Below are 26,934 nucleotides of genomic sequence, written 5' to 3'. Positions count from 1 at the left end.
GCGCAAATCACATCGTAAACTTTCCTACGGCCGTTTTAATACCCGCATTCCATATTCGAAATTATACTTTTCTCTGATGTTTGAGTAATTCTCCGATATCTCCCGTAACTTAGCTCTTTATTCGATCATCCACAAACGATCTCCATAACGCTGTCATCATTAATGGAACATGGGCGAGCATCCAAGTGCTCGTGGAAGAGAGTTTTTTTTTTTTTTTTTTTAATGACGGAGGAATGGAATCGCATTAATACTTCTCCTCGATTTAGCTCGAAATTCGCATTTTTAGAATTGGGTGACATCTTGATGATACGATACAAGGATCATTCGTGATGATCCCATTCAATGTAATGATAACACAATTACATTTTTTTATTAATTTTTCGAGTAGAATAAAAATTCACAGAAATTTTATTTTAATGAAATATATAAAAATAGGATTATTTGTTGTGAAATTTATGAGATGAATCTTATCACGTGTGTTTCAATTTTTCAAAGATTAGATTATATATATATTATGAATGGCTACAAAAAATATTTACAGAAAAAGTTTCTCTAATAAAGTTGTCTATAAATATTTTCTTTCTTTCTTTTTTTTTTGTTTCTTCTTTTGCATAAAATAATATGCAACAATATTGATTATTGCTAACTGTATACACATTTTCTTACAATGGTATATCGTTAAAAGACAGTTGAGATCACAGGCTGTAGACTGAGTTTCCTAATTTGAGATGATGTTGCTGGTTGTCGACCCATAAATTTAGTCAAGGGTCCAACGACATTTTACAGAGAAAGGTTTGACAGTGAAACTGACCAGATTACTCGATTGTCTAACTTCTCATGCAAATAGAGCTTAATATTACTTCCGGCATTAATAAGATTTTGGTTCATTTGAATATTGAATATTCGTTTTAGAGGGATAATTTCTTTTTAATTTTTTAATAGGATGCAGAGGATTTTACAAGTTGTCTAAAACAGATCTTTAAAATGAATTTTTTAAGACTCTGAATGGAATATTAAATTCATCTTCTCGAAGAGCAAAAAAATAGGAAGAGATATTTTTTTAAAGATATTACAGAAATATTGAAATAATTATCTTGTTTTTTTTTTTTTAATTACCTTTGAAAGATTATTCTGTAACCGACTTCAATGCAAAAGATGTCTCTTGTTATTATTACCATTGTTTCGAATTTCGTATTAAATTTATTTAACAAAAGAGACAGATAGATGGGTAAATTCTCACTGAAAAAGAGAATGAGGTTCACTGAAAGAGATTTATCAAGCTAATTTTAATCCTTCTTAATATAACATCATTTAATGTAACTTAAGACGAAAGGAAACTTTAACTTAAGAGATGAAATGAGATTTTTATAACGTGTTGTCGATAGACTTTTAAATTCCAGTTAAGATAGATACTAAAATAATATTATCTCTAGTTTTTAAAACAAGAAAAATAATATAGATGTTCAAAATTGTTCTTTTGAAATTCTCTTAAATTAATAAATAAATTAAAAAATATATATATATAAATTTATAAAAAGCAAGAAAGACAATTGTCATTCAAAGTCTGTTTCGCAAGTATTCTGTACTTTACTTTTACGATCTCCTCTCTTAACATTACCGACCAGTGTTTCGCTGAGAATAGATTTCATTAAAAAAATTGCTCCATTCACAGTAACGTTTCCTTCGTATAATGCTATAGTTAATACCGAATCCCAGTTATATTAATATCACGATTGCTCAATATATTATTCAGCGAAATAAAAATATCCCTTCGAATGAAAATAAATTATAAATAACATAATTGTCCAGGAAGTCGCATTTTCTACAAGAAATATTGAATCGTATAAATAAAAAAAAATTATCAATCTTGAAAAATTAAATATATAAAACTATTCAAAACAAAATAACCATTTTGGAAAAAGCATTTTCATTTTTACCTGAAACTGAAATTGAAATTTCTTTGTCCGAATATCTTCAAAAGTAAGGTTAGGATTGAGATATTGATCCGAATATATATAAAGGAAATTTCTAACTTGTAAAAATTTACAGGATTTCGAGTGTATACCCGAATCACTTTTTTCCACGGATCACTATTTTGACTTGAAGCGAGGGCAGCCGGTATAATAAATAACATCGATCGATGTGTTTTCCACGTCCGTGAATACGAATACGTGATCTCGCGGATGAAATATTTTTCGCGCGAACCCGCTGCAAATCACGGCCAATACAGGCGACATATTTTGAAATTCAAATATTCGTGCCGGTGATTTCCGCCTCTGTCTACAAATGCGGTTCGTTATATACCAATTAAGTGAGCACCACCAATCACAAAGAATTTTTTTTTCAGCTTTTTAAATTAAATCGATCCTTTCGAATATTTATCGGCTATCGGTATTGTCGAGAATCTTTAAAATTTAGACGATGCTAAAAAGAGATATAAAGAGTAATGAAATTTTTAAATAATATGTTGAGAGTATATATATATACAATTAAAATTTTCTATTTAATATTGTATCTGTAAATTATTAATTATGAATTTGAGAAAAAATTTTCTCTGTTTTAGTAAAATAAATATATATTCATTTTTGTAATATATATATCTATATTATCGAGTAAAGAAAACGTGTGTACTTACAAATATTATAAAAATAATATTTTTAAATAAAAAATATACTTTTAAACAATTAATTTGTAAATATACATGTAATTCATAAAGAAACTATTTTTTTAAATAAAATAAAAATGTAAGTAGAAGGAATATTGTATTGAAACTTTTAAAACTTCTTTCTAAAAATAACAAAAACCCATCGATATTATCGTAGATATCGTGCTGTCGTTAAAGAAAAAAAAGGAAAAGGGAAACCTTTTCTTCCAAACCTTCTCTAGCTGGATCCTTTAATTCTTAACTATGAGGTCTGCCTAATTTAGACGAACGCGTGCAGGCGACAGTCTTCCCAAAACCGGCAATGGTTCTGAACAGAGTTTCTCAAGCAATCGCTTTCCTCTTCAAAGTATTTCAACTTGGATACAAGATAAATGAAAGAACTTAGTTGCAGAAAAATATCCCCTTTCATATTGTCGTTCATAAGATAGGGAAAAAAAAGGGGAAAAAAAAGGAAAGAAATAAATTTCATCCGTTTGTAAGATTCTTTCCTTGAATTATCGAGGCTAAAAAAGAATTGCCATGGATAAAAAAAAAATGTCTATTCGGATAAAAGTGCCAAGCTACGAGATTATTTTTTTGTCCTCTTCGTTTCAATGAATGTGAACGAAGAGAAGAAATAAATACCTTCAAATTTATTTGTTTTCAAATGATATTATTTCAAATTTATTATTTGTTATTATATCTCATAAATACATATAATTATATTATAACATCTCATAGTTCTTTTCAAACATAATGTGAACAATATTAATTTGAATCGCCATTTTGGATTTATATTATTTTATTTTGTTGTTAATCTCTAATTTGAATTGATTATACATAATTACAAATTATTTATAAGGCACTGTAAAATCTTTTTAAAATAATCTTATAAAAAGAATATTCTTTATTATATTTTAATAAATTTTAAATTTCATGATTGAAACGAAATCTTGATATAAATGCTCGTTTCATCAAAATTATTGATTTCACTTAATTTTTGGAAGAAGTATATGGTTTGAGGATCTCTGAGTTTGTGAAAAACAGACCAGGTGTGACGTTCAAAAAGGGTCTACTCGATAGGGAGTGGCTAAAGGACAAACTGGACGAAACAAAAAAAATGCATCGCAATTCTTTTGGGAATTTGAAAACGCGTTCATTCAATTCTTTTTTCTTTAACGATCAAGATTTAAGCAGTTATGTATTATTGATGTCATTGCTTAAAAAAAAAAAATAAAAATAAAAAAATTAGGAATAAAAAGAGAAAAATTTTTTCTTAAATTCTATTCCTTCCTTGTAATAAACAAATATTAAAAAAAAGAAAATCACGAACGTAGAAAAATGAATTATAATTATCTTTCCAAATGCATTTTATAAAAATAAGAGAAATAGAAAGAAAATAACGAAGAAAATAATAGAAGAAGTATCGAGAGATAAAATGAACACAGAAAAAAAAATAAAAAGATACAGGCGTTTGGAATATGAACAAGAAAAAAAAACGAAAAAGAATCTGATCCAAAAAAAAGAAAGAAAAGATAAAAGATGGAAATGATAAAAAATTGTGGTAAACACCAGAAAAGCGACGGATTGTAATTTATTCAAATACATTTTTTTTTAAATAAATTATAATTATGCAAGGAATCTTAAAATTACAAAAATAGAAAAGATAAGAATTATCTAATTTATATTTCTTATTGAGAATGATGATATTAATTTTTTTTTTTTTAGTTAATTAAAAAATACAAAATAATATCAGAATAATAATTTTTTAAAATATTAAATATTAAAAATTGATCAAAAAAAATTGTGACGTATGATTTTATTACATTTTCATACAGGAACATCTGTTGGAATGAATTATAACAGATGCAATAAGGTGACACGTGTATATCAAATGCTTGCAATATCTGTTAAGAAAATTAAACTTTTAAATTTGCATACACATGCATATTAGAATGATATTAATATAATAGAGTTAATTGTAATAATAGATGATAATAATTTAATGCACAATATTTAATTTTTCTTATCTATTTTTATTTATAAAGAAAATTTTTTTTAACAACAATTAATTGTTTCTAAACCAAAATAAGAAATTAATTCATTTCATTAACATAAATTTGAATTTGGAAAAATCAAATATTATATTAATTGTAATATAATTTCTAATTTATTATTTCCTTTTAACAATTTAAATCTAACACCATTTAATAAAGAAAACTTTCTTGAGAAAACCGTCGAAAAGAAATTTTTCAAAATTTTTCTTTCCTACTTAGTTTTATTTTGTCTAGAACCACTAAATAGTAGTAGGTCGAAAAAATCTGGTTTCCACAACACGTGTTAACTCTAGGGGATGTACTATACATTCTTTGAAGAAAATAAAAATAGAATTGGGAAATACAGCAAATATACATCAGGCATGCTTAATTTCTGAGTATTCCAAACAATATTCTTTACATTTCATTATTTTTTTTAATCAATCTAATTCTAATTTTCCAGATAAATTTAATATAATTTATATATATATATATATATATATATATATATATATATATATATATATATATATATATATATATATATATATATATATATATATATGGAGTAGAGATTATAATATGTTATTTATATATATTATATATATTATTTATATTAAATAAGATTTAGCAAAGATCTGGTAAAGTAAAACGATTGCTGGATTTTGTTGTAGTTGTTTACAACACACAAGAATTACATATGGGTCTCTGGGCTTTGGCCAAATGTCTTTATTACCTTACTATTCTTATACTACACTTCTTATGCTACACTGATGCTGGAGCAAATTTTCTCTATGTAAATTAAAATAAAATGCACGAATTTAAAAAAAAAAAATTTAAGAAAAAATAAAAACCTGATTGTATTGTTGACAAGAGTTTTAGAATTATTTTAAAGAATTATTTTAAAATGTACTTTCATGTTACTATAATATATTTTAAATTATTAAATGATATTAAGATACTTTTCAATATCAAACAGGTTTATATAAAAAGAAAAGAAATTTTTGCAGCTGCAATCTGAAATTTTGTTACATGAAAAAAACAAGCAAAAACAATTCCTTTAATTGACTCAATATTATACCAATGAAAGAATAGCGTGTATTATAATTTGGCACGAATTTCGTGGCGACCTTCACCAATAAAAGGAGAAATTCGATTGTATCTCCTCGAACTGCATAACAAGCAATTTAATGCAATCTGACATTTCGTGTTCTGAAACGCATGAACGCCCCACAGACAAGATTTTCAATCTTAACGGGATCTTGACTTATTTCAGATCAATCGATTTTTAAAAAATTAAATATTATACATTATAATACTATACACAATATCTTTAAGTAAAGATATACACTTTTTCTTTATTAAGAAAAAATTTTATCTAATTTCATAATTCATATAAAATTTAATATTTCTTAAACATTATATCTTTAGACATTTTTAAGACATGTTATTGTTTAAGCAAAAATTAGCATAGAAAATTAAAAAAGATGTGATAAATAATAATTATGATATAATTAAATTAACCAAATGAATTTTGTAAATATTTTTTGATCTTAACTAACTATTATTTAAATAATAACAATTCAACACATATAAATAAGAAAATTCAAATAAAACTTTTGTTATATTTTTTATTATGAATGTATATACATTATACATATGATAAATATATTAAAAACTCAAATCGTTTCGTTCAATATTATCGAAGAAAATTATTCATAAAATATTAAATAATATATTAAATACACTGCTTATTTTATTCTTTTTTTTTTTTTCAAATAATATCTTTATATAAAAATTTAGAAAAAAGTGTATTTTCAACAAATCACTAATTGATCTTGATTGGAAAAATTCAGTGCAACTTCCTTACTTCTTTTGCACTTAAATTATTCTAAAAATATTTAAAAAATAGTAATTTTCTATATTTAATTTTTATAGTCAATTACATTTCTTTCTTAAATAGTATTTTAAAGTTCTGAATAGTTTCTATTACAACAATGTTTCTTAAACGCAGATAAATAAATATTAGTAAATGGTATAAAAAAATAATCGAAAATCGGATATCGATTAAGCATAATGTTCATATTACATAATATAAATTTTGAATTTAAAATAAATAGTTATTATTTAAATAATGTTTCAAAGATCATGAACAGAGTTGACATACAATTGTTTTCTTCTTAAAATAGACATTTAACTATATACTGCATATATGAAAACAAATATTTATCTTAAGAGTGTATAAAGCAATATATTAAATTTATATAAATTTCTAAAATTGAATTTTAAAAACTTTGCATGTAAATTTTTATCTGATGAGTATCTAAATAATATAAATTTAAAATACTCGCTTAAACATATATATTTATATATATTTTTATTTTTACTTTGTATTAAACATAATGTATTAAATGTATTGATGTATTAAATAAAAATGCAGTATGAAGTTCCCATTTGCTCATTTCCATCATTTTTGTGCATACAAACATCATAAAAATTATGTTTATAGGAATTTATGTCTACAAAAACATATATACATATACTAATTTAAAAATATATAAAATATATAAAAATATATAAATATATAAAATATTATTATATATAAATGTACAAATATTATATAATAGTATTTGACTATTAGTGAATTTTTATTATTCTTATTATATTATTAATGAAAAGTTCAATCGAAACATTTCAGATTTTCTTATAGAAATAAAAATTAATATTCTAATAATATTAACTATAATATTCTTATTATTTAATATTAATATAAAATTAAAAAAAGAAAATATTTAAAGCTTATTTATGTCAATTAAATTAGGAAGTATAAATTAAAATTTTATTATAAATAATTCTTTATTTAATTCTTCACATAATATGCATATGAATGCTATGAATTTGTAACGAAATATTTCATTCATTGTATCAAATTGATTTCAGTAAATACGAACAAAAATCCGCAAAGAAAAAAAAATATAACGAACAAACAGATAACTATAATCAGAGAAGCATTCCACTTTTCTTACGCATCGTCACATAGTATATGTATAACAAACTACATACTTACTAAGCTTTTGATCATTTGAAATGAACGTGAGAAACGCTGACGTAGTATATATGAAGACGTATCAACTTCATGTTGTGTTTGTTTTGAAAGCAATCGCATCTCGCAACTAATAGACGAATAACGAAGTGACGAATACTAATTTCTCGCGAAAGAAATAGTTCAACGTTGTCTGTGTGTTTAAAAAGATTAAACCGATATTCTCATCATGTATATTTTGGTTGGTGAACGAGTTCGATTGTGACAAAAACAGCAAACGAGCTCTTATGTTGAGTCCTTGGTTTAGTGGCCCTGGGCAACTTAGCATAGCAAAGCGAGTTTTATTAAAATAGTGTACTTGTATATGACATGAATTGTATTAAGTGCAATATGCATAAATTTATTGATCAATATTTTTGAGCTCAATACTTTTACTCATTCCACATTGTGCGAACTTTTATGATTTCATACAATTTAATTACATACAAACCACACAACTGTTCTTTCGAGTTACGTCGTAATGCGTTTTATAAAATTGCATTCTTATCGATACCTAACCTCTTTTAAGAAATATCATCATTGGTTAAAACAGAGTTAAATTCTAATGAATGATCAAAATTCAATTTCTATTCCATTCATAATAAATCAAAAGAAATAATAGTTATGAAAACGTCTATATATAAGTACAAATCATGATTATTCAACGATTGTTATATCTCCTTTAAACAACTTTCAAGTTAGCAAAACTCTTTAAGAATATTTCTTTCTGTGACTTAAACAACAATAACAATCATTTTGAGATATATGTGGATTTTACAGAAAAAACATTATAACTATGTGTTCAAATTAATTATAAATAAGAAAGTGATTTTATGAAAAAAAAAAAAACGTAAAACAAAGCAAAAAAAGTAATGTGCATGTGGTATAGGTAATAGTCAAATGATATTGAAGAATATTTAGAGGAAAAAACTATTATAAACAGAAACAAACATCGATTTTATTCGATTGTATGCATTGCATGTACAACGTGTCAACGTGTTAAGTGTGTGTTTAAGGTTAGATCATTCGTGATGAACCACGTACGGATATATATTTATATGGCGCGAATTTCAAACATGGTGAGTACATAAACAGAAATTTATAGAAATATTTTGATTAATATATTTTCACTTTTATTATTTCAAATTAATTAGAAGAATATTCGAAAAGTATATAATATTTATATTCTCTCTATATTTATCGCACGTGTTTATTTTCAATATTTTTATGATATTTAAATTTATATGAAAATTATTACCGAATATTAATTAATATATTAATATTATTAATATATTTAAAATAAATCAATGAACTAAAGAAATAAAAAATACATGAGTGGCATATTTATCGTTTTACCATAAAAGCAATGTGAAATTAAAGAATCTGTGTATACATTTACATAGCTTATGTGGGATTCAAATATCTATAGTCTTTTATGTCTCGACTTGGCATTTGAATACGGGTTGACTTAAAAAGTACAAAGAAGCAGGATTTACGAGATGTGACACGATCAGAAACATTATACATACTGGGATATGAACGGGCCCGTATGAAATCTCATCGGTTTAGAATTACATTAAATTATTTAAATAAAAAGATTCCACAAAATAAATATACAATGCTATAAAATAAATAAATAAAAATTTAAAAAGAAATTTTTAAATAAATTTCAATTGCTTTTATTAAAAGTAATGTATTTTTAATAAACAATTTATAAAATATTAATATATGTATATTTAAATTCGTTATTATATATATTTAAATATTTAATTATTTTTATTATTTTACATATATATATATAATTTTAATAACTGATAATTTTGATAATGATATTCAATAATGGGAAAAATGATATACTATATCTTATTAAATAATTTTTCTTAAATATATTTCTATCAATTAATATAATATATAAAGAAAAATGAAAAAATACTTAAGGCTTCTTTTACAGGAAATTTCTTATAAATTTGACTATGAATGATATTATTCGACTTGCGATATTCGTTTTAATTGAATTTCATCTGCTGATTTTAATATTATTTTAAAATCATACTGTATTCTCGCAAAGTGTGACTACCACTTACTTGAATGAACATTACGTATCAATTCCTTTGATCTATCGCCTGTTACAACGATGTGACAGCGTACATTAAAGAGATTGATAGGCGTTGAAGTATACTATATCATTTACTCGACCCTTTTTAATCGATTTAAGAATATAAAAAAAATCTTTTTCATAGAGTCATACTTAATAAGTATATAAATTGCATTATACAAAAAAAAAAAAAATATTAAATTAAAAATCAAAAATTTAAAAATAATATAAAATTTAAGTTCCAAAAATATCTAAAAATTTGTTTGTTTTTTTAAATTTTTAACTAATGTTATAAATAATTTTATATAAATTTTTATCATCATATTTTTGTTATTTAACGATAACTTGATTTCAGAAAAAGATTATATGAAAACACAAAATGCTTTTCGCTAAAGTACAATTATCTCTTACAAAAAACTGTGTATTTTTTTTATTGAAAATTTTTTTATGTTAAATAAAATGTTTATTTTAACATGTTACAAAGATATTTTATTCATAAAATATGTACAATTCAATAATTATAAAACAATTAATATATATTTATTATATATTGTTAAAAAAAAGTGTTGATATAATAAATGATATAAAAGAAGAATATATACTTTTTTTCTCGTTTAGTCTCGAAACATTATATTATCTTATTTATAAATAAGATTTTATCCAATTCATATTTATTTTTATAATTGGATATATAAAAAATTTACTTATTAAATTAATTATAATATCATATATATAATATTATTATAATATCATATTTTTCTTTTATAAACTATTATTTTGAGATATAGAATATTTTTTAGAACCAACTACTAATATTCATATTAAAAATCATTTACAAATTTTTTATTAAATTTTTAATGAACTCTATATAATTATATATTTACATAGATACGTTTGCAAATCTTTGGTTTTAGTAAATGAATTATACATCATAGCAGCTATGCACAAAAACACATTATGGGAAATTAAAGTTGCATTATAGTTCAAAATATTATTCTCAGAATATTATATATGTTATTATATAGTTCATATTCTCCATATTGTTTCATTTACGTATACAAAACATAAAAAACATCGAAACATGCATATAATTTATTTTCTAACAAATTGATTTTAGAATAAATACAAAAGTACGAACATCGATTGATTCCTCAACTAACGTGTACAAATTTTAATTTCTAAACAATGACTAACTCTAAAAGGACAACATATATGTGTACGAAGAACAATACATATAGGACTCACCATATAGATGTCGTCCAGCAATCAATTCTCTTGTATGCACGAATTTATTTTATCAAACTTTCATTGTTTATGCTTTAGTCCCGTTTATGCGGCAACACATGCGATTCACACAAAAATATGATTTTAAATTTTCTTCGTGGCAATGTTTATCACAAACCGGTTCACTGCCGCGAATATTTGCATGGATGTAGAAAATAAGCGATGAGAAATTGAACGATGTATGCGCGTTCTTTGCCGTGCATTTTCACTCCCACGTACAAAGTATCGTAACTTTTGGCTGCAGTTTTACATTATTGTCGATTCGACGCAGCAGAAGATATTTTAATGGACTAAAGAATACGATAACCTAAAAAATTCAAAAACTGTTCTTTTTCATTGTTCGATAGATAAATTTATATTTATTATAATTAATGTGTTGTTAATGCGAACTTGAACTTATTGGAACTAATTGAATAGACGCTACTTAAACTAATTAAAAGATCGTGTAGTCAGATATTCTATTTCACAGAACAGTACGATCAATATTTTAAAAGTTTCGACATGTTAGTACATGTGTATACATAGTATGTATATCAGTACAATATTTTTATATTTCAATATATTTTTTTATTGTATCATATTTTGTATTATTATGAAAAGTATATGTATTATTATCAATATATAAAATTATTTTAATGATTGTTTTTATAATTTTATTTATTATATTTCTATAGTTTCATTTAAAGCTTGTAAGTATTCATTCTTGTTTCTATATAACTTTCACCTTTGTAGAATTAGCTCTTTTAAAATTTTTGCAGAATTATTATATAACATTTAAATTTGTATCAGTTTTACTTTTTTAATAAGTAGTAGAAAAATAATAAAATAAAATATTAAATTTAAAAATAATATCTACTTATTATTACATTTATTTGGAAATTTAATATATATTATATTTAATATATTACATTATATTACAAAGTTATGTGAAACTGCGTGAATTTCTTTTCATGAATTCAATGAGTTTAATTTTATACCGATTAATAATTGTGTAAATATAAATTTTATTTGAAAAAATGCAAGCGCATTTTCATGAATAATAACATGGAAATTATCAAACGTTGCATAATAATTTTTTATGATTTTATGTAAACTTTTGCGCTAAAAAAGTCACCATGAACATTTTAAATTTCTATTCAAAAGAATTTCAATATAAATTTAAATGACATTGTTAAAAAGTATTATAATTACAATATTTGCAATAAATTATTTCCTTATATGATAATTAAATATTTTAAACTATGACATTTTATGCTACGATAATAGCATATATATTTTAATTTATAACATCAGGTAACGTGCACAATACAAGCGTTTTCTGCAGAATCAACAGGTCAAACCTGAATCAAATCCTTATTAACCATTGTGTTGGTCAGACGATACGTGCTGAAAATGCAATATGAACAAAAAAAAAATAATAGTTTTCTGTAATGCTATTATAATGAATATATAAAGAAAAGTTTTGACTTGAATGTAATAATTCATTGAATGCTTTTTAAACGATCTTTTGTTTACGCTTAAAACACTTATTGTTCAACCAGCGAAATTAAAAAAATTTCGCAAGATGTAACAATTTCGATTAATGTAACATCAAATAAATTTAATTGTCACGCAATTAAAAACTTATAATTGCTCCTTCAACATCATTTGAAGGAATCCTCGAGAAGCATCATGTCGCAATATATCGCTATCTTTATTTACCTATGCATCCATACAAACCATTCTGTATATATATATACATACATACATACATACATACATACATATCATACGTACATACATACATATATATATATATGTATACATATATACTACCATTGGTCTCATCCCCTTCCTTTTCACCCTCTTTCCATAATTCACCCGCCCACTCAACCACAGCACATTTTCTCTCGCTCTCACTTCTCATATTTTCCTTTTTTCGCTTATTTTCAAAATACAGTATCATTTTCTCCAACTATCTTTCTTTTATGTATATTTAATTTACTCAAAATAATGAAATTAAAAAAGAAAGCAAAAAATAAATAACGAAATATAGAAAAAAGAAAAGGAAACGACATATTTGAACGAAGGAGTGAAAAAAGCATCGACTATAAATGATTTTCTTATATCAGAAGGATCCGCGAATTAAATTGAACGAGATTAGAATAGATCGAATATGTATGTTATGTACCCTTTACATTTATGTCATTTTTCTTCTTGGTGGTCGATGGTTCATCGTTGATCGTGTCCTCGGTCGCGGTCATCCCCTTTCCTTTTTGTAGCCATACGTTCCTCAAACAACGAGAAGCCGGTGGAGATCAGAGAGAAGATGCGTTTTGCAACGCATTCGCGAGACACGTGAACCACCGATGAAAAAGACAGCAATGACAGCAAGAGACGATGATGTCGAGCGAATGAATACAATTGTCAAGATAGAGAAAGATAGAAATGCTCAGGGCGGAGAAAATTGAGAGAAAGAAAGAGACCGATAAAAGGAGAAGAGAGAAAAAGAGGAAGATATATTGTACACGTTTCTGTCTCTGTCTTTCTCTCTGTTTCCCTTTCGTCGCGCACCAAACCGATCGGCGATGTGTAGCCGCGTGCGCCACCACAATAGCTAATCGAAAAAAGATAACTAAAAAAACGAATGACGAAAATGACGACAACAATGACGACGACGACAAGGGCGAGAAAGAAAACGTGGCCTCTCGTCAAACCCACGTCGGCGACGCTTAACGTTGAGGCTGTTCTGGGCGTCGCGGCGCTCACACATCGGCTCACTGAGCTCGGGGTAGGCGACACCGTCGGAACAGAGGATCGCGGTTACGGCCGACAAGGACCGAAAGAGCAAGCCGAGCTTTCCAAATGTTATTGCGCACGCGCTCTTGCATGTCAGTGTTGAATCAATTTTTAACCTATTGAAATTTCTGTTAGATTTCGAATTAATTAATTTTTATTTCTTAATGACTTTTACTTTTTTTTTTTTTACGAAAAACATGAATGTGGGAACATAATATGTAGGTATATTGAATTACATTACTTGTAACATAAATAAAATAGGATGATAATTTTAAATATTGATACAATAAATATATGCCTTTTATTGCACAAAGTTTGTTTTTTTTTTCTTATTATATAATTTATAAAATAATATAACTGAATTATTTAACTTTTTAATTATATTAACTCATTTTCCTCTTTCTTTTATACGTATCTAATTGTTTAAACTAAAATGATATTTATATTAATATTTCAATAAATTTATTATAAAATAGTGTTATTTTTATATTTTTCTAAACAACTTTATTAAAAATTATTTATTCTCAAAAACTTAATTAAAAATTTTAATTTTTTATACTTTTGCATATATATTTTTATATTATTATCATATAGAAATTATATTTTCCTTATATTTTTGTTAGAATAAAAATTAATCTCTATTATTTTATAACTGCAATATTTTATAAAAAATATTGTTAAAAAATATTTAATGGATAATATGAATAATAATATATATGTATATTTACAAGTTTCCATGTGATGCAATTACTTAATTGCTCAATTTTGATTGGATTCTTTTATGGATAGAGATGGTAGTATTTTCAGTTCATGATTTGCACGCTACGTATTTGACGAGTCTCCATTGGTTGAGTTACCTGAAAGACCGACAAATCAGCCACTAATATCTAAATCCTCGTCGTTTTTAATCCTCGAAAGAATATTAAATATCAAAATTTTATTATTCAAAAATTATCAATGTCAAAAATAATTTATAATATTATTGAGAAACTTGAATAGAATAGTAGCAATAAAAATTTAGTAAAATTAAAAAGAACATCTACGGAATGTAATTCTCATTTTCAATATGTTTTTAAGTGTATAAGAATAAATGAGAACTTGGTAACAGTGGGATGTAGAGGACGCGCTCTCGTGGTGGGTATACCAAATGCCAGTGTCAATATGGCCGTTGCCGAGAGCGCAGTATGTGGAAAGACGTGGTCGCGATAGTTTGTTCGATCTCTAATATGAGGTACGCTTCGGTAGGCAAAAACGTTTATACGTAATATTAATACGTTATTGAAATCTCAACAAAATGAATTGTGTTGTGGAAGAGCGGATAAATAACATACAAAGCGAAAATGCTCTAATACAAGGTACGTGGTTATCGGGATCATTAAAAGTGTTTTTCAAATCATTTACAAATATTTATCGCCAGAAGCACGCTAGCTTTCTCAACGCATTCAATCGATTTATCCCTACATTTATTAGCGCTGTCATTTAACAAATGTGAACTGAATTTATAGAAATTCAAATGAAATCTCTAAACAAATATATTATATCCTTTAGTGATAGTTTTGTAAGTTTTCTGTGAAAAGTCAATCTTGTGTTAAGTGAGCAATGCATCTGTGTTAACAGCAACTATTTTTTGATCAGATTTATTTTAAATTATTTTCTTGTATCGTACTTTTGATTAAATTTATTTTGTTATTTTCTAATAGTCTTATTTTCACAAATATTTTTAAATAATTCTTATGTATAAATTTTACATTTATGTTAAATATTTTTATGAAAATTGAATAGATTTTCTAAATCTTAAAATTTATTAATACTTTTATTAATACTTTATAATAAATAATAAATAATAAATAATAAAAAGTGTTTAAAATGATTGTTTTTTTTGTCTACTTTTCATCGGATATTGTTATCATTTTATTGTATTATTTAAAAACATTAAATAATTAACAAAAATAATTTTTTAAATCGTTTTATTTCATAAATTCTATATATAGTGTAATTAAAAGTGTTTAGTGAATTCGTGGTACAATAAGTGAATACATAATATCGATAAAAAAATAATTTTTTTTTACATATAAATTATAAAAATATAAAAATTTCATTCCAAACAATATAAAATATAACTGTAGATTCCAACTATTATGTTATGTAAGAGTTTAGATACACACTTATTAATATTATTTTAAAATTTTAAATCAAATATATGTGAAATTAATGTTTAAACAATTTAAATTATAAAGTAATTAGAATTATTTTTTCATAAAAACTAATTTTTATATTTTTTTATGAAAAAAGTAATATTTTGTTTCATTTGAAAAAGATAATACAATTGTTAAATATATTAAAATTATATTAAAATATATTTTTTAATATATTATTAAATATTTTCGAATAATTTAATTATTATGTTTTGTACAAATTACTATAAAGATTATAAAATATAATTGCATAATTTTTAATATTATTAAAATAATTTTTTTAAACTATTTGTTTATTTCTTTGAAATGAAATTAATTTATTATTATTATAATATTTTATAAAACATTTTTATAAAATATTTATGATAAAATTCTTTAAAATATTTATTTATCAATACAGATACCAAAAAGGAAATGATTAAAAACAGTGGAAAACTAAAATTGAACAATGATGAATCAAAACTATCTATTATTGAATTATTTCCATGGATATTAGAATTTAGGAAAATGTGTAAATGTATACATACAGAGAAAAGTATGGCATCTTTAAAAGAACTTATGAAATTTTATTTAAGGTAATGATTTATATTATAAGTTTGTGTATTAGTGTTTGTTTTCAGTTTACCAGTAAAATATTTTCTGGGAACTGGTTTAAAAATCAGTAGAAATAGATATCTTATATAGATATTATTATATAATAATATGTATAGATATAATTAAAATAAAAATTAAAGAATAAAAATTAGATTGATATTTTTTGCACTAATAAATTGAAATTATTAAAAATATTTATAATGAAAAAATATAGTAAAAATAAATAATTAATAAAAATAAAAGTAATTATTAAAATTTTAAATTTATTATTAGTATAATTTTTATTAAATTATGAAATAATTATATAGATATATTGTTTTAATATTGTTTTAATAATTATATTATTAAATATAAATAATAATAATAATATATGTTATAATATAATTTATGTATATAATTATATTATATACATATATATAATTATATTATATACATAAATTATTATTTATGTTATTATTTACAAATAGAACTAATGTTTATTCTAATTATTTTATTTTAAATTATTATATATTTTATTGTATTTTAAACAAACATCAAGTATTTTTTAAATTATATGATTTTAAAGAATTAATATTAAATTTTGTATTTCAAAAATCTTGTAGTTATAAATTAATAAAACATACATAAAATTTATAACATAATTAAAATATGTTATTATAGAATTATATTATAGAATTATAGAATTATAAATTTAAGCATTAATAAATGTATTTATTATATATTAAAACAGTTGAGATTAAAAAAAGATTTAAATATATTGAGATAAATATATTTGAGATAAAAATAGATAATATATTATAAATTTATAAATTTTATCATTTGCATGAAATAAAAAGTGCCACAGCAATTAATTTTTTTACAGAAATATAAGTGTCAGTGTAAATGAGTGTTACACAAGGCCTTTGAGAGCTGGAAAATTAAAGGATTTTATTAGTGACTCTTTAATGTTATTCTTATATATTTATCGTGAACTTTCTAAGGTAAGCTCTTTTTTAATTTTTATTTCTTTGTATTTTCATATTATATCTTTATATTTGTACAAATATAAAAAAATTTTATTTTTTAGGATTGTGATAGATTCAGTTATTTAAATATTATGTCAGATTTATTAGCATTCTATATAGATATGGAATTAAAAGCATCTAGAAAAAGCAGAGAGGATCATGATAAAATTTGTGCAAGGATTACTTCCTGTCTATATGTTTATCTAGGTATAATTATATTTTTAAAAATTGTTTATTAAAATAAATTTCAATACAGAAGTAATGAAATTTATAATATTCTTAAAATATTTTTAAAAAATTTATATATATCTCTTTCAGAACATTCCATGGATTATTTATTAGATACATTGATGAAAATACAATTTATGTGTCGCAGTTATCATCATATTTTAGATCCAATTATGACGTAAGTATAAATATAATCTAAAAAACAAATATTTAAAATTTCTAATTTGTTTATTTAATTTTCACTCTATAAATTTTAATCAAAAAATATAAAATTAATTTTATATTATTCGTAAAAACTTATTTTTTTCCTATGTAGTATATTATATTCAAATATCTTTTTTTTTTTTTTTTTTTTTTTTTTTATAGGAAAATAATAAAAAGTATTCCCACACATCCAGAATCAGATATAATGTATATTCGTTACTTTTTTATTTATCGTTTGTGGAGAAAAATAAATGAAAATGTAGCTGTAAAAAATCAAATAACAACTGCAGCAATTGCATCTCTGGGGCCATTGCCATTAACATTTTCATCAAGTATATTAGAAGATGTATTGCCAAAAGTGCCAAAGAGTCAACCAAATTCTACAAAATCTCTTCTACAACAAAAATTTGATATAAAGAAACATTGTGTAATGTTTACACAATATTGCAAAGAAAACAATGGAAGTGTATACCAGGACGGACCTGCAACTCCCATTGATTCGTCCAGTAGAATTAATTCAAAAATGGTATTTATATATGTATGTATTCATATATATATATATATATATATATATATATATATATATATATATATATATATGTATATATGTATGTATGTATATATATATTTATTTATTTGTATTTATTAATTTTTTTTAATAGCAATTTGTTCCATTTAATAAGTATAGTATTGTTGCGATAAAATTAATAATATTTATGTTTATGAACATGTCTCAGCCGGAAGATATCGTTAAGGAAGATGTAGAATATATAGATAATAACATAAATTCAATTATTTCAAATAAAAATAAACAAAATGAATCTATTTCTTTGCTAAAAACTTTTAAATCTCTAAATTTGGAAAAACAAACTAGTTTTAAATGTTTAGGTACATTTTCGAATAATATTTCTACAAAGCATGTTAATTCTAAAACAATGAAATCAAACAAAAATCGTTTGCGGAGAAAATGTAAAAAGACCAATGAGATTGTAGTTATTGACTTAACTAGCGATGTAGTGCTTGAAAAATGTATAAAGAAAAGGAAATCAAGAAAATTAGCATGGTTAGAAGAGGCAAAGAAGAACATCGATTTGAAGATAATAACAGCATCACAGAAGAAACAAAAGCAAAAAAGTAGTATTTCACGAAGTCATCAATTAGAAGAACCATCTCAATTAGTAGATGCCACAGAAAATCTCAATAAAAAACAAGAATCTAACCAGATGGTTATTGATGTTAAAAATAGCGAAAATAATAAAAAATTGATAGCTTGTACAGAAAACATAACAAAATCAATCGATATAGAAGTCAATACTAAAAAAACACAAATTAAAACATCTACAATAACCAATAAAGCAGTTTTGACTGAGATACTCTCATTAAAAAAGCAAGTATCAAAAGTTTCAAATAGCATTGTTAATAGTAATTGTTTAAGTAACAGAGATAATTCGAATATACAAAATGAAGAAAAGAAAGACGATAGATTTAATAAACAAACTGTGATCAAGCGACTGGTAGAAACAGATGATTTCTCAGAACCTGAAACACGCGAAAAACTTGAAAGTTTTAAAAAAGTCTGTGATCTAGAAACAGAATGCGCAGGTGTAAATAATATCACAATATGTACTCCATATAATTCCAAAGATAATGCCGCTAATTCTAATCATTCTAACTTCAATGTAATTAATAATGAAATAACCGATAAGATAACATTATCGAAAAATACAGAAAGAAGTAATCAAAATATCCAGAATAATAAAACATTAGATGTTTGTTTCAATAAAACAATTCTTGAATCTGATTATTCTAATAAGATATTTAATTCTGAAGTTAGATGTGAAGAATTAATTACGGCACAAAATAATAAAACTGAAACGATTTCTACTGAAACAATAAAGAACATTGAAGCATCTTCTGTTAAAAGTTTAGTAAATTATAAGGAAAAGCAAGAGTCATCATGTGTGTTTGTCAAAATTTCAACAATGCAAGAAAAGTCTGAATCACAAATGGAATCGAAATCATCAAAATGTACAAACAAAGTAAAAAATGAATTCTGCCCGCGAACAGAATTAGAAATTTGTAAAGAAATAAACAAGAATATAAAAGAAGATAAATCAAGCATTGCTAATATCAGAGAATCTATTTTCGAATCTTATTCTATGGATAAGAAAAATATTTCTAATACAAATAATGCAACGTGCCCGAATGAAAATATTGAGAATAATAAAAATTCTTGTATCGATACAAACTTTAAGAGATGTATAGATGATATAATAGAGAACAAGTGCGATGGTAAGTTTGGAAAATATACTAATAAGGAAGATATTTCTTGTGAATCTAATGAAATATCTTCTGTGTCATCGGAAATAGAGACAAAAGAATGTAGTAAAATAATAGAAGAAAAAAATGTGAATAATGTTGCCAAAAATAAATACATCACTCAAGAATTACAAGACAATATCGATGGTTTATCGTTGTTGGCTAGTGTTTCGCAACATATACCCCATTTGAAGCCTGAATCTGATATAAAATGTGATCAAATAAAAGTAAAAGATTACGCATCTTTGAGATATGCGTGTTATAATCAAATTACTGACGATGAGGCAGATACAAATGATTCGTCAAACACTGTTTCTCAATTGCTCGAAAATCCATCCACAGAAATTATCAATAGAATTGTCGGTATTTATCCCGAGGATGCCTTAGATGTTGCACTTCACGTAGAAGTAACATCTAATGAAACAAATAATGGAAATAATGATAGCGAATTGTGTAAAGTCATATTTCAACCGGAAACAAATCTAAATTATGACACAGATACATTAACACATAATTTAGCTCCTATAGAAAATAATGTGCAAACTGTGAAAGAAAATACAAATGTAATACTAAACGGAGAAACTGTAGTTTTGCTGCAAAAATCTCCTAATAGCAATTTGTACATTATAAACAAAGCAATCGAAAATTCTAAAGATCATAATAACGATGAAGAGAACAATAGATTAAAGGAAAAAAATTGGATATCTCAAACTGAAGATTGTGGACAATTTGAAACTCTATCTTCTTTAGATCATGTATCGTGTAATTTGGATTTAACTCCGTATCAAGAGAACAAGTGTTCCATAGTGCGAGGTAAAGGAATAAAAATAGAATGGGAAGATAATTTTTCAGATATGAAAACATATTCCACGAAGTTGTCAACTGATATGCTCTCTATAAATTCACAAATATATCAGGATATAAATGTTATGAACAAATCGATAGACAAGAGGAAATCAAATTCTACTTTTCGACAAAATATCAAGCAAGAGTTCAATATCTCCAACCACATGGCATCGAATTGTGCAATTCCAGGATTCAGTGGAATTCACTCGCATCCACGAGAAGTTGATAGTCAACATCCCTTGCATATTCCCGCTACTCATCCAACGACCTTACCAGCGATTTATGGAAATTGTGCTGACAACACGGAATTGTGTGTACCATATCATAAACATTGCACTTCGGTATCATGTAATTTACAAATTAATGCCACTTCTTCCCTTTATTCGCATGCGAAATCGGGAAATCCGTGTGGAAGATCGCATTGCTCTTGTTTAAATTGCACTTATGATATCGTTGCGCATTGCAGACAATGTATGCACCCGGCATCGGATTCTCATGTGTCTTGTATCGAAAGTAGTCCGTATTTCTTGTCAACGCACTCTTCAGTACAAAGCCCTGCCGTCCAAGAGCATGACAGAGCAAAGAATGAGGTCATAGAAAAATTATACGACGATCAATTATTGTGTAAGATAGAGAAGAATCTTTTGCAAAATAATTCATTGGAAAAATTGGAAGTACAATGTGATTCCGAAAGGATGTTTAATAAAGCTGCAGAAAATAAATTACCTTTGAAGAAAAGGTTGAAAGCGCATGCAATGGCATATGGTGAAGTACAGATAAAAGCAAAAAATGTAGACAATTATCCTGCTATGCCTATGATGTCCATAGCTGCTTTAGAAGCATTGGACAATACGCGGAAAGGATCCGATCAAATCGTTAAATCTGAATACGAAGTATCTGTTGGTAAAAAAGAAGAATCACATAATGACTATCATTGTAGTTCAAATTTGATAAGAAGAAATTATTATAAGGATATGCATGTTGCCAATTCACATCAGAATCTCGCAAAAGAAAATACAAGAAAGATCGAATGTCAATTTCGATCGACAAATAATCAGACTGATAATACGATATGTCAGGAATCTTGTCTTCAGAGGACAGTTAAAACATCCGCGCAACGGAAAGAGATCAATCTGTCAGACGTGGCATCTTTAAAGCAATTTGATATAGAACCGATGGAACAAGAAGGAACGTACAAAAAGATAAAGAAAACACAGTCGCCTCTACGACAAACAAGAAGCTCAAAACGAAACGTTCCTAAAGTAAATTATTCTTACACCGATGTTGATCCAGAATGGAATCCGTCCGGTGAGTCAAAACGCAAACGTAAAAAGACTAGTCGATGATCGATATCGCCTCATTATGAAAATTCGTTACCGTAAGAAATTTTTCTGAAATTTAAATGAATGAGTGAACATTAATCTTATAAGACTGTGGCATCGTAAACTTGTATATATTGTATAAATGGGAAGATATATCATCTCGAGAAAATATTTGCATATTGGCGATAGTAATGGCATAGTACAACACCCGAAGATTAACAAATTAGCGTAATTTTTCGAAGAGTTTCAAGCAACAATATGAAAGATGTATAGATTTTGCAGATCGTACCTGTATTTTGTTGAACATAGACAATTTGGTACTAAAATGATAAGATATTCTTTAATGTTTATAATTTGCTTTGTATAAAGCTATGCAGTATTATATTACATTTTATCAGATTTTGATGACTAATTAATTTCGATAGAATCTTAATAATTTTAATTAGACTGAGTATGATAGATATCGTATAGAATGCAAAATTTCATCGTTTATAGACTAATTAAAATGTTTTATATATTCAGATAAAAAAACTACTTTTGTACATAATTATATAAATGTAATATAGTAATTTAAAATAATTTTATGCAAACGTTTCAATTTTATAACTCTTATATATGGAAGGTGAGATAATTTATCCTTAACAAATAATTTTAAATATATTATTATGCTACATAAAAATAATAGATAAATGATATAATACAATTTTATGTAGCAAAATATGATTTAGTTTATTATTTCGTATTTATATATAATTTTTTTTCTAATATTTTACATTTTTCAGTTTAATGACATAAGATTATTTAAATTCAGCGAAATAAGAAATCCAGGCTGATGACATAATTTACTAAAAAAATGTTAATAGGTAAGATTGAAAATGAAATGTTATCAATATTATTGTATGTATATATGTTACATTTATATATGTTTTATTATGTTGAATATATTCAATTATTCTATAATTAAATATTCTTATTCTTATTCTATAATATATTTTAATTATTCTATTTTTTTAATTTATTTAAAAAATTTTTTATATTTCATTTTATATTTCAGATTAATTATTTCCTCATACTGGAAAATTTCAAGGAAATGCTTAATTCCAAAATGTGATGTCAATAAATTTGCCAAATAACATAGAACTAATAGTACCATCATACAAGAGTAGAATATAAAATATTAACTTCCTTTAAACTTTTAATCTGTCCTCTTAATACATATAGCAACATTATTTGTTATAAATATATTCTTAGATATCACAATGCAAGTAGCATAGCTAGTCATCATTTTTAATTATGAAATAATATCATCATTTTTAATTATGAATTAAATTTAATATTTTGATTTATATAAAATAGAAATTACAAAAAACTAACATATATTCAAAATTTTCAGTTTGAAAATGGAAACATCACATAAAATTAAAAAGATGTACTTAGATTTTATATACTTACCAAAATGATAGAGCTTTATCACATAAAAAAATCATTCGATATAATACCCAAATTTATAATATAAATTTATAATTTATACTTTAAAAATGTTCAACTTTAACATATATTCTTAAAAATTATTCAACTATTTTTTTTTTTTTTGCAAATCAAAATAAAAAATACAGGATAATTCTTGCTAGAAGATTCAAAGGTCGTGCTAATCATAACTTTTGTTTTATTCCATATATATATATATTATATTATATATATATATAATGTATATGTATATGTATATATACATATACATTGAACTATATTAGCCTTTTATAACATTGAAAAAATATAGCAAAGATCAATAACTATATCACATATATAAGCAATATAATATTATTATCTTATGGCATTGACTCTTTTAAATAACCTTTGAATTCTCTAATAAAGAATCATCCCATATATTTTGAAAATTCGAATATTAAAAAAATTCTATTGATTAATCATAATTAGAAAGATAAAGCAATAATTTAAAAAAATTATTAATTTTCTTTTCAAATTGATATTTCTGATTTATATATACTTAACAATTATATTCAGTCATTAATTATTCAAAATACAAAATCATTTGCATATTTCAGTGCCATATTCTAATGTTTTGATATTTATATCTGTGATTATTAGCTAACTAATGCTAAATTAATTACATCATTTTATTATAGAAAAAACATGTATTAAGTTGGATATTTTGTCATTTCAATCTCAATCATTTTCAATTAATTTTCATTTGATAATGATAAATATATTGTTTTGCAACTTTTTAATTGCAAAAATTTACAATACTGAATTCATATTGTAAATGAAAAATATAAAAAGACAAATTTTTGTTTTTGCTTCTTTAACATCATTATTTATTTTTTAATTTTCAAAAAAAAAGTCTGATAGTTTTAAGTTGAAATAATATAAATAAATTTTTAATTTGATAGTTGATATTATACATGTAGTTAAATAATTGCCAAATTATTGCAAAATTTTCATGTATGCACATGAATGTATGAATAGTTTGTTATTGACAAAATTATCTTATGCGTGAAGCATTTATTAAGGAAAGTCTGATATCTTAAGATACAATTTAGAGTAACATTACATCGGATGCCTCATTCATTCGTGTTCATAAAAAAATTAAGTACTGTATATGTGTAGAACATTCTGTCATAATCTCGAATAAACTTGTATTTACCTATATTTGTAAATTATATGCATTATGTAATGCATAGACTGGGTTTTTTGAGAAAAATGATATAAACACATTTACCTCATATTTACGTCCCCAACGTAAATTTTTTACGTTTACGATTAGGGTTAGACGTAGTTTGTAACAGGGTACTTGTTTAAATATTTTTTTAATGTCTTTATATTTAATTATTTTTAGTTTAACACATGGAATCATATCTCTATGTGATTTTTATTTCATTTATAATAATACTTATCTGTATGCCAGGATATATTTTGTAAAGTGCGTTTTTAATATACTTATTTTATATTTCATTAAAAATGTTTTTATTCTTTATATAATGTCCTACAAATATCATAACATGGAAATATATGATAATGAATATAATTATCATCATTTTCAAAGAATAGGAAGATATAGTATGCTAGGAAGTAAAATACAAAAGAAAAAGTAAAAGATAATAGAAATTATGCATATAGCTTTAGGCATTAAATATTATAAAATTATGTAACATTAAATATAATATTTTTAATTAAACTTTTCAAAAAAAGAAAAGTTTAAAATTATAAAAATTAAAATTATTTTAGGTTTAAAAAAGTCTAGAAATATAATAATAATAATTTTTCTGTATAACAACCTGTAAATATATATAAATCTCGAAGTATTTGTGAATTTTTTATTAATATATAAAAATAATAATATGAAATATAATGAAATAAATTTTTATTCACATGTTCAAAAACTTATATTTGTATAGTTATTTATTAAATTTATATATATATATTAATATTATTGGTAATAGAAAATTTTGATATTAACAATTTATTTTAAAAAAAATTTTATTCTTTTGTTCAGTCTCTGTATTGTACATTATAGACAATGTAATATAATTTAATATTTTGATTATAAATTACATAAATCTAACAAAGCTATTCTAACAAAGCTAAAGTTCGATTAACAACACACAAATTTACAGAAAAATTAATAAATTGTTTAATAAAATGCAATGCAATGGCACACGTTTAATTTTTCATATATTCATTTATAAAAAGATCATAGTGTAATATTTGTAATTTTCTATTTACATTTATAAATTAATTGAAGATCAAAAATTTATTAAAAATTCTGAAATTATTTTCTTTTACTTTTATATATCACTTATTTACTGCAACAATGTCATAATTAAAAAAATCATAAATTTTTATAATCATATTAAAATATCAGAATAAAAAAAGATTCTAAAAAGTATGTTATGTATTTGATTTAAAAAAAAAATTTTTTTTTTTAAATTTTAATTATATAAATTATTGTTATAGCAGATAAGCAATATCTTTAAATAACATTAAAAGTTTAAAATTATATAAATGTTAATAAAATTAATTTTAATTTATTAAGATATTAATTATATTAATTTAATAAAATAATTTTTCTTTTTCTTTTTTTATTTTTAGTTATTTTTTGTTAACTACAATTTTCTTAAACATGTATTAACATTATGTCTAATGTTTTATAAATATACTACTCATTTTCAGATAAGACAATAATGTACAAATCTATAATATATATTAAATGTAAAACAAATATATGAACTAATAAACATACAATTTCTCATTTCTTGATTAAATATTGTACACTATTTTTTTTTTT

The 26,934-nt window shown here is 23.8% G+C and overlaps 2 protein-coding genes across 13 annotated transcripts in view; one reads left to right on the top strand and one right to left on the bottom strand.

The window, feature by feature from the left end:
• LOC100578739 (RYamide receptor) overlaps window positions 1-14,128 on the bottom strand; it is a 108,429-nt gene extending 94,301 nt beyond the window's left edge. For 2 of the 9 annotated variants that reach the window (XM_016914974.2, XM_016914968.2), the window contains exons 1-2: window positions 13,312-14,126; window positions 11,103-11,448 (exon numbers count right to left, since the gene is read on the bottom strand). The gene's annotated coding sequence lies outside the window, so the exon portion shown is untranslated. Of the gene's footprint in view, window positions 1-11,102; window positions 11,449-13,311 lie in introns of all 9 variants that reach the window. The other 7 variants (XM_016914971.2, XM_016914975.2, XM_016914966.2 and 4 more) reach the window with 7 other exon arrangements.
• LOC552468 (MATH and LRR domain-containing protein PFE0570w-like) lies at window positions 7,799-23,761 on the top strand. Of its 4 annotated transcripts, none has more exons than XM_026443909.1 (9): window positions 7,799-8,841; window positions 16,515-16,689; window positions 17,571-17,688; window positions 17,775-17,919; window positions 18,031-18,118; window positions 18,307-18,682; window positions 18,882-23,253; window positions 23,414-23,494; window positions 23,686-23,761. In XM_026443909.1, the coding sequence occupies exons 2-7, from the start codon at window positions 16,529-16,531 to the stop codon at window positions 22,653-22,655; spliced, it is 4,662 nt and encodes a 1,553-aa protein (XP_026299694.1). In that variant the 5' UTR covers window positions 7,799-8,841; window positions 16,515-16,528; the 3' UTR covers window positions 22,656-23,253; window positions 23,414-23,494; window positions 23,686-23,761. The 4 variants fall into 4 exon arrangements, with proteins under 4 accessions (XP_026299694.1, XP_026299692.1, XP_026299695.1 ...); XM_026443907.1 differs by lacking the exon at window positions 7,799-8,841 and adding an exon at window positions 15,054-15,274; XM_026443908.1 differs by lacking the exon at window positions 7,799-8,841 and adding an exon at window positions 15,080-15,274 and having other exon boundaries at window positions 18,307-18,670.
• The last annotated feature ends 3,173 nt before the right edge of the window (window positions 23,762-26,934 follow it).

The sequence above is a fragment of the Apis mellifera genome, linkage group LG11, assembly GCF_003254395.2.
Source record: "Apis mellifera strain DH4 linkage group LG11, Amel_HAv3.1, whole genome shotgun sequence".
NCBI classification, from domain to species: domain Eukaryota; kingdom Metazoa; phylum Arthropoda; class Insecta; order Hymenoptera; family Apidae; genus Apis; species Apis mellifera.
Note: the sequence above shows the minus strand (reverse complement) of the source record. Positions and strands in the feature narration are given on the sequence as shown.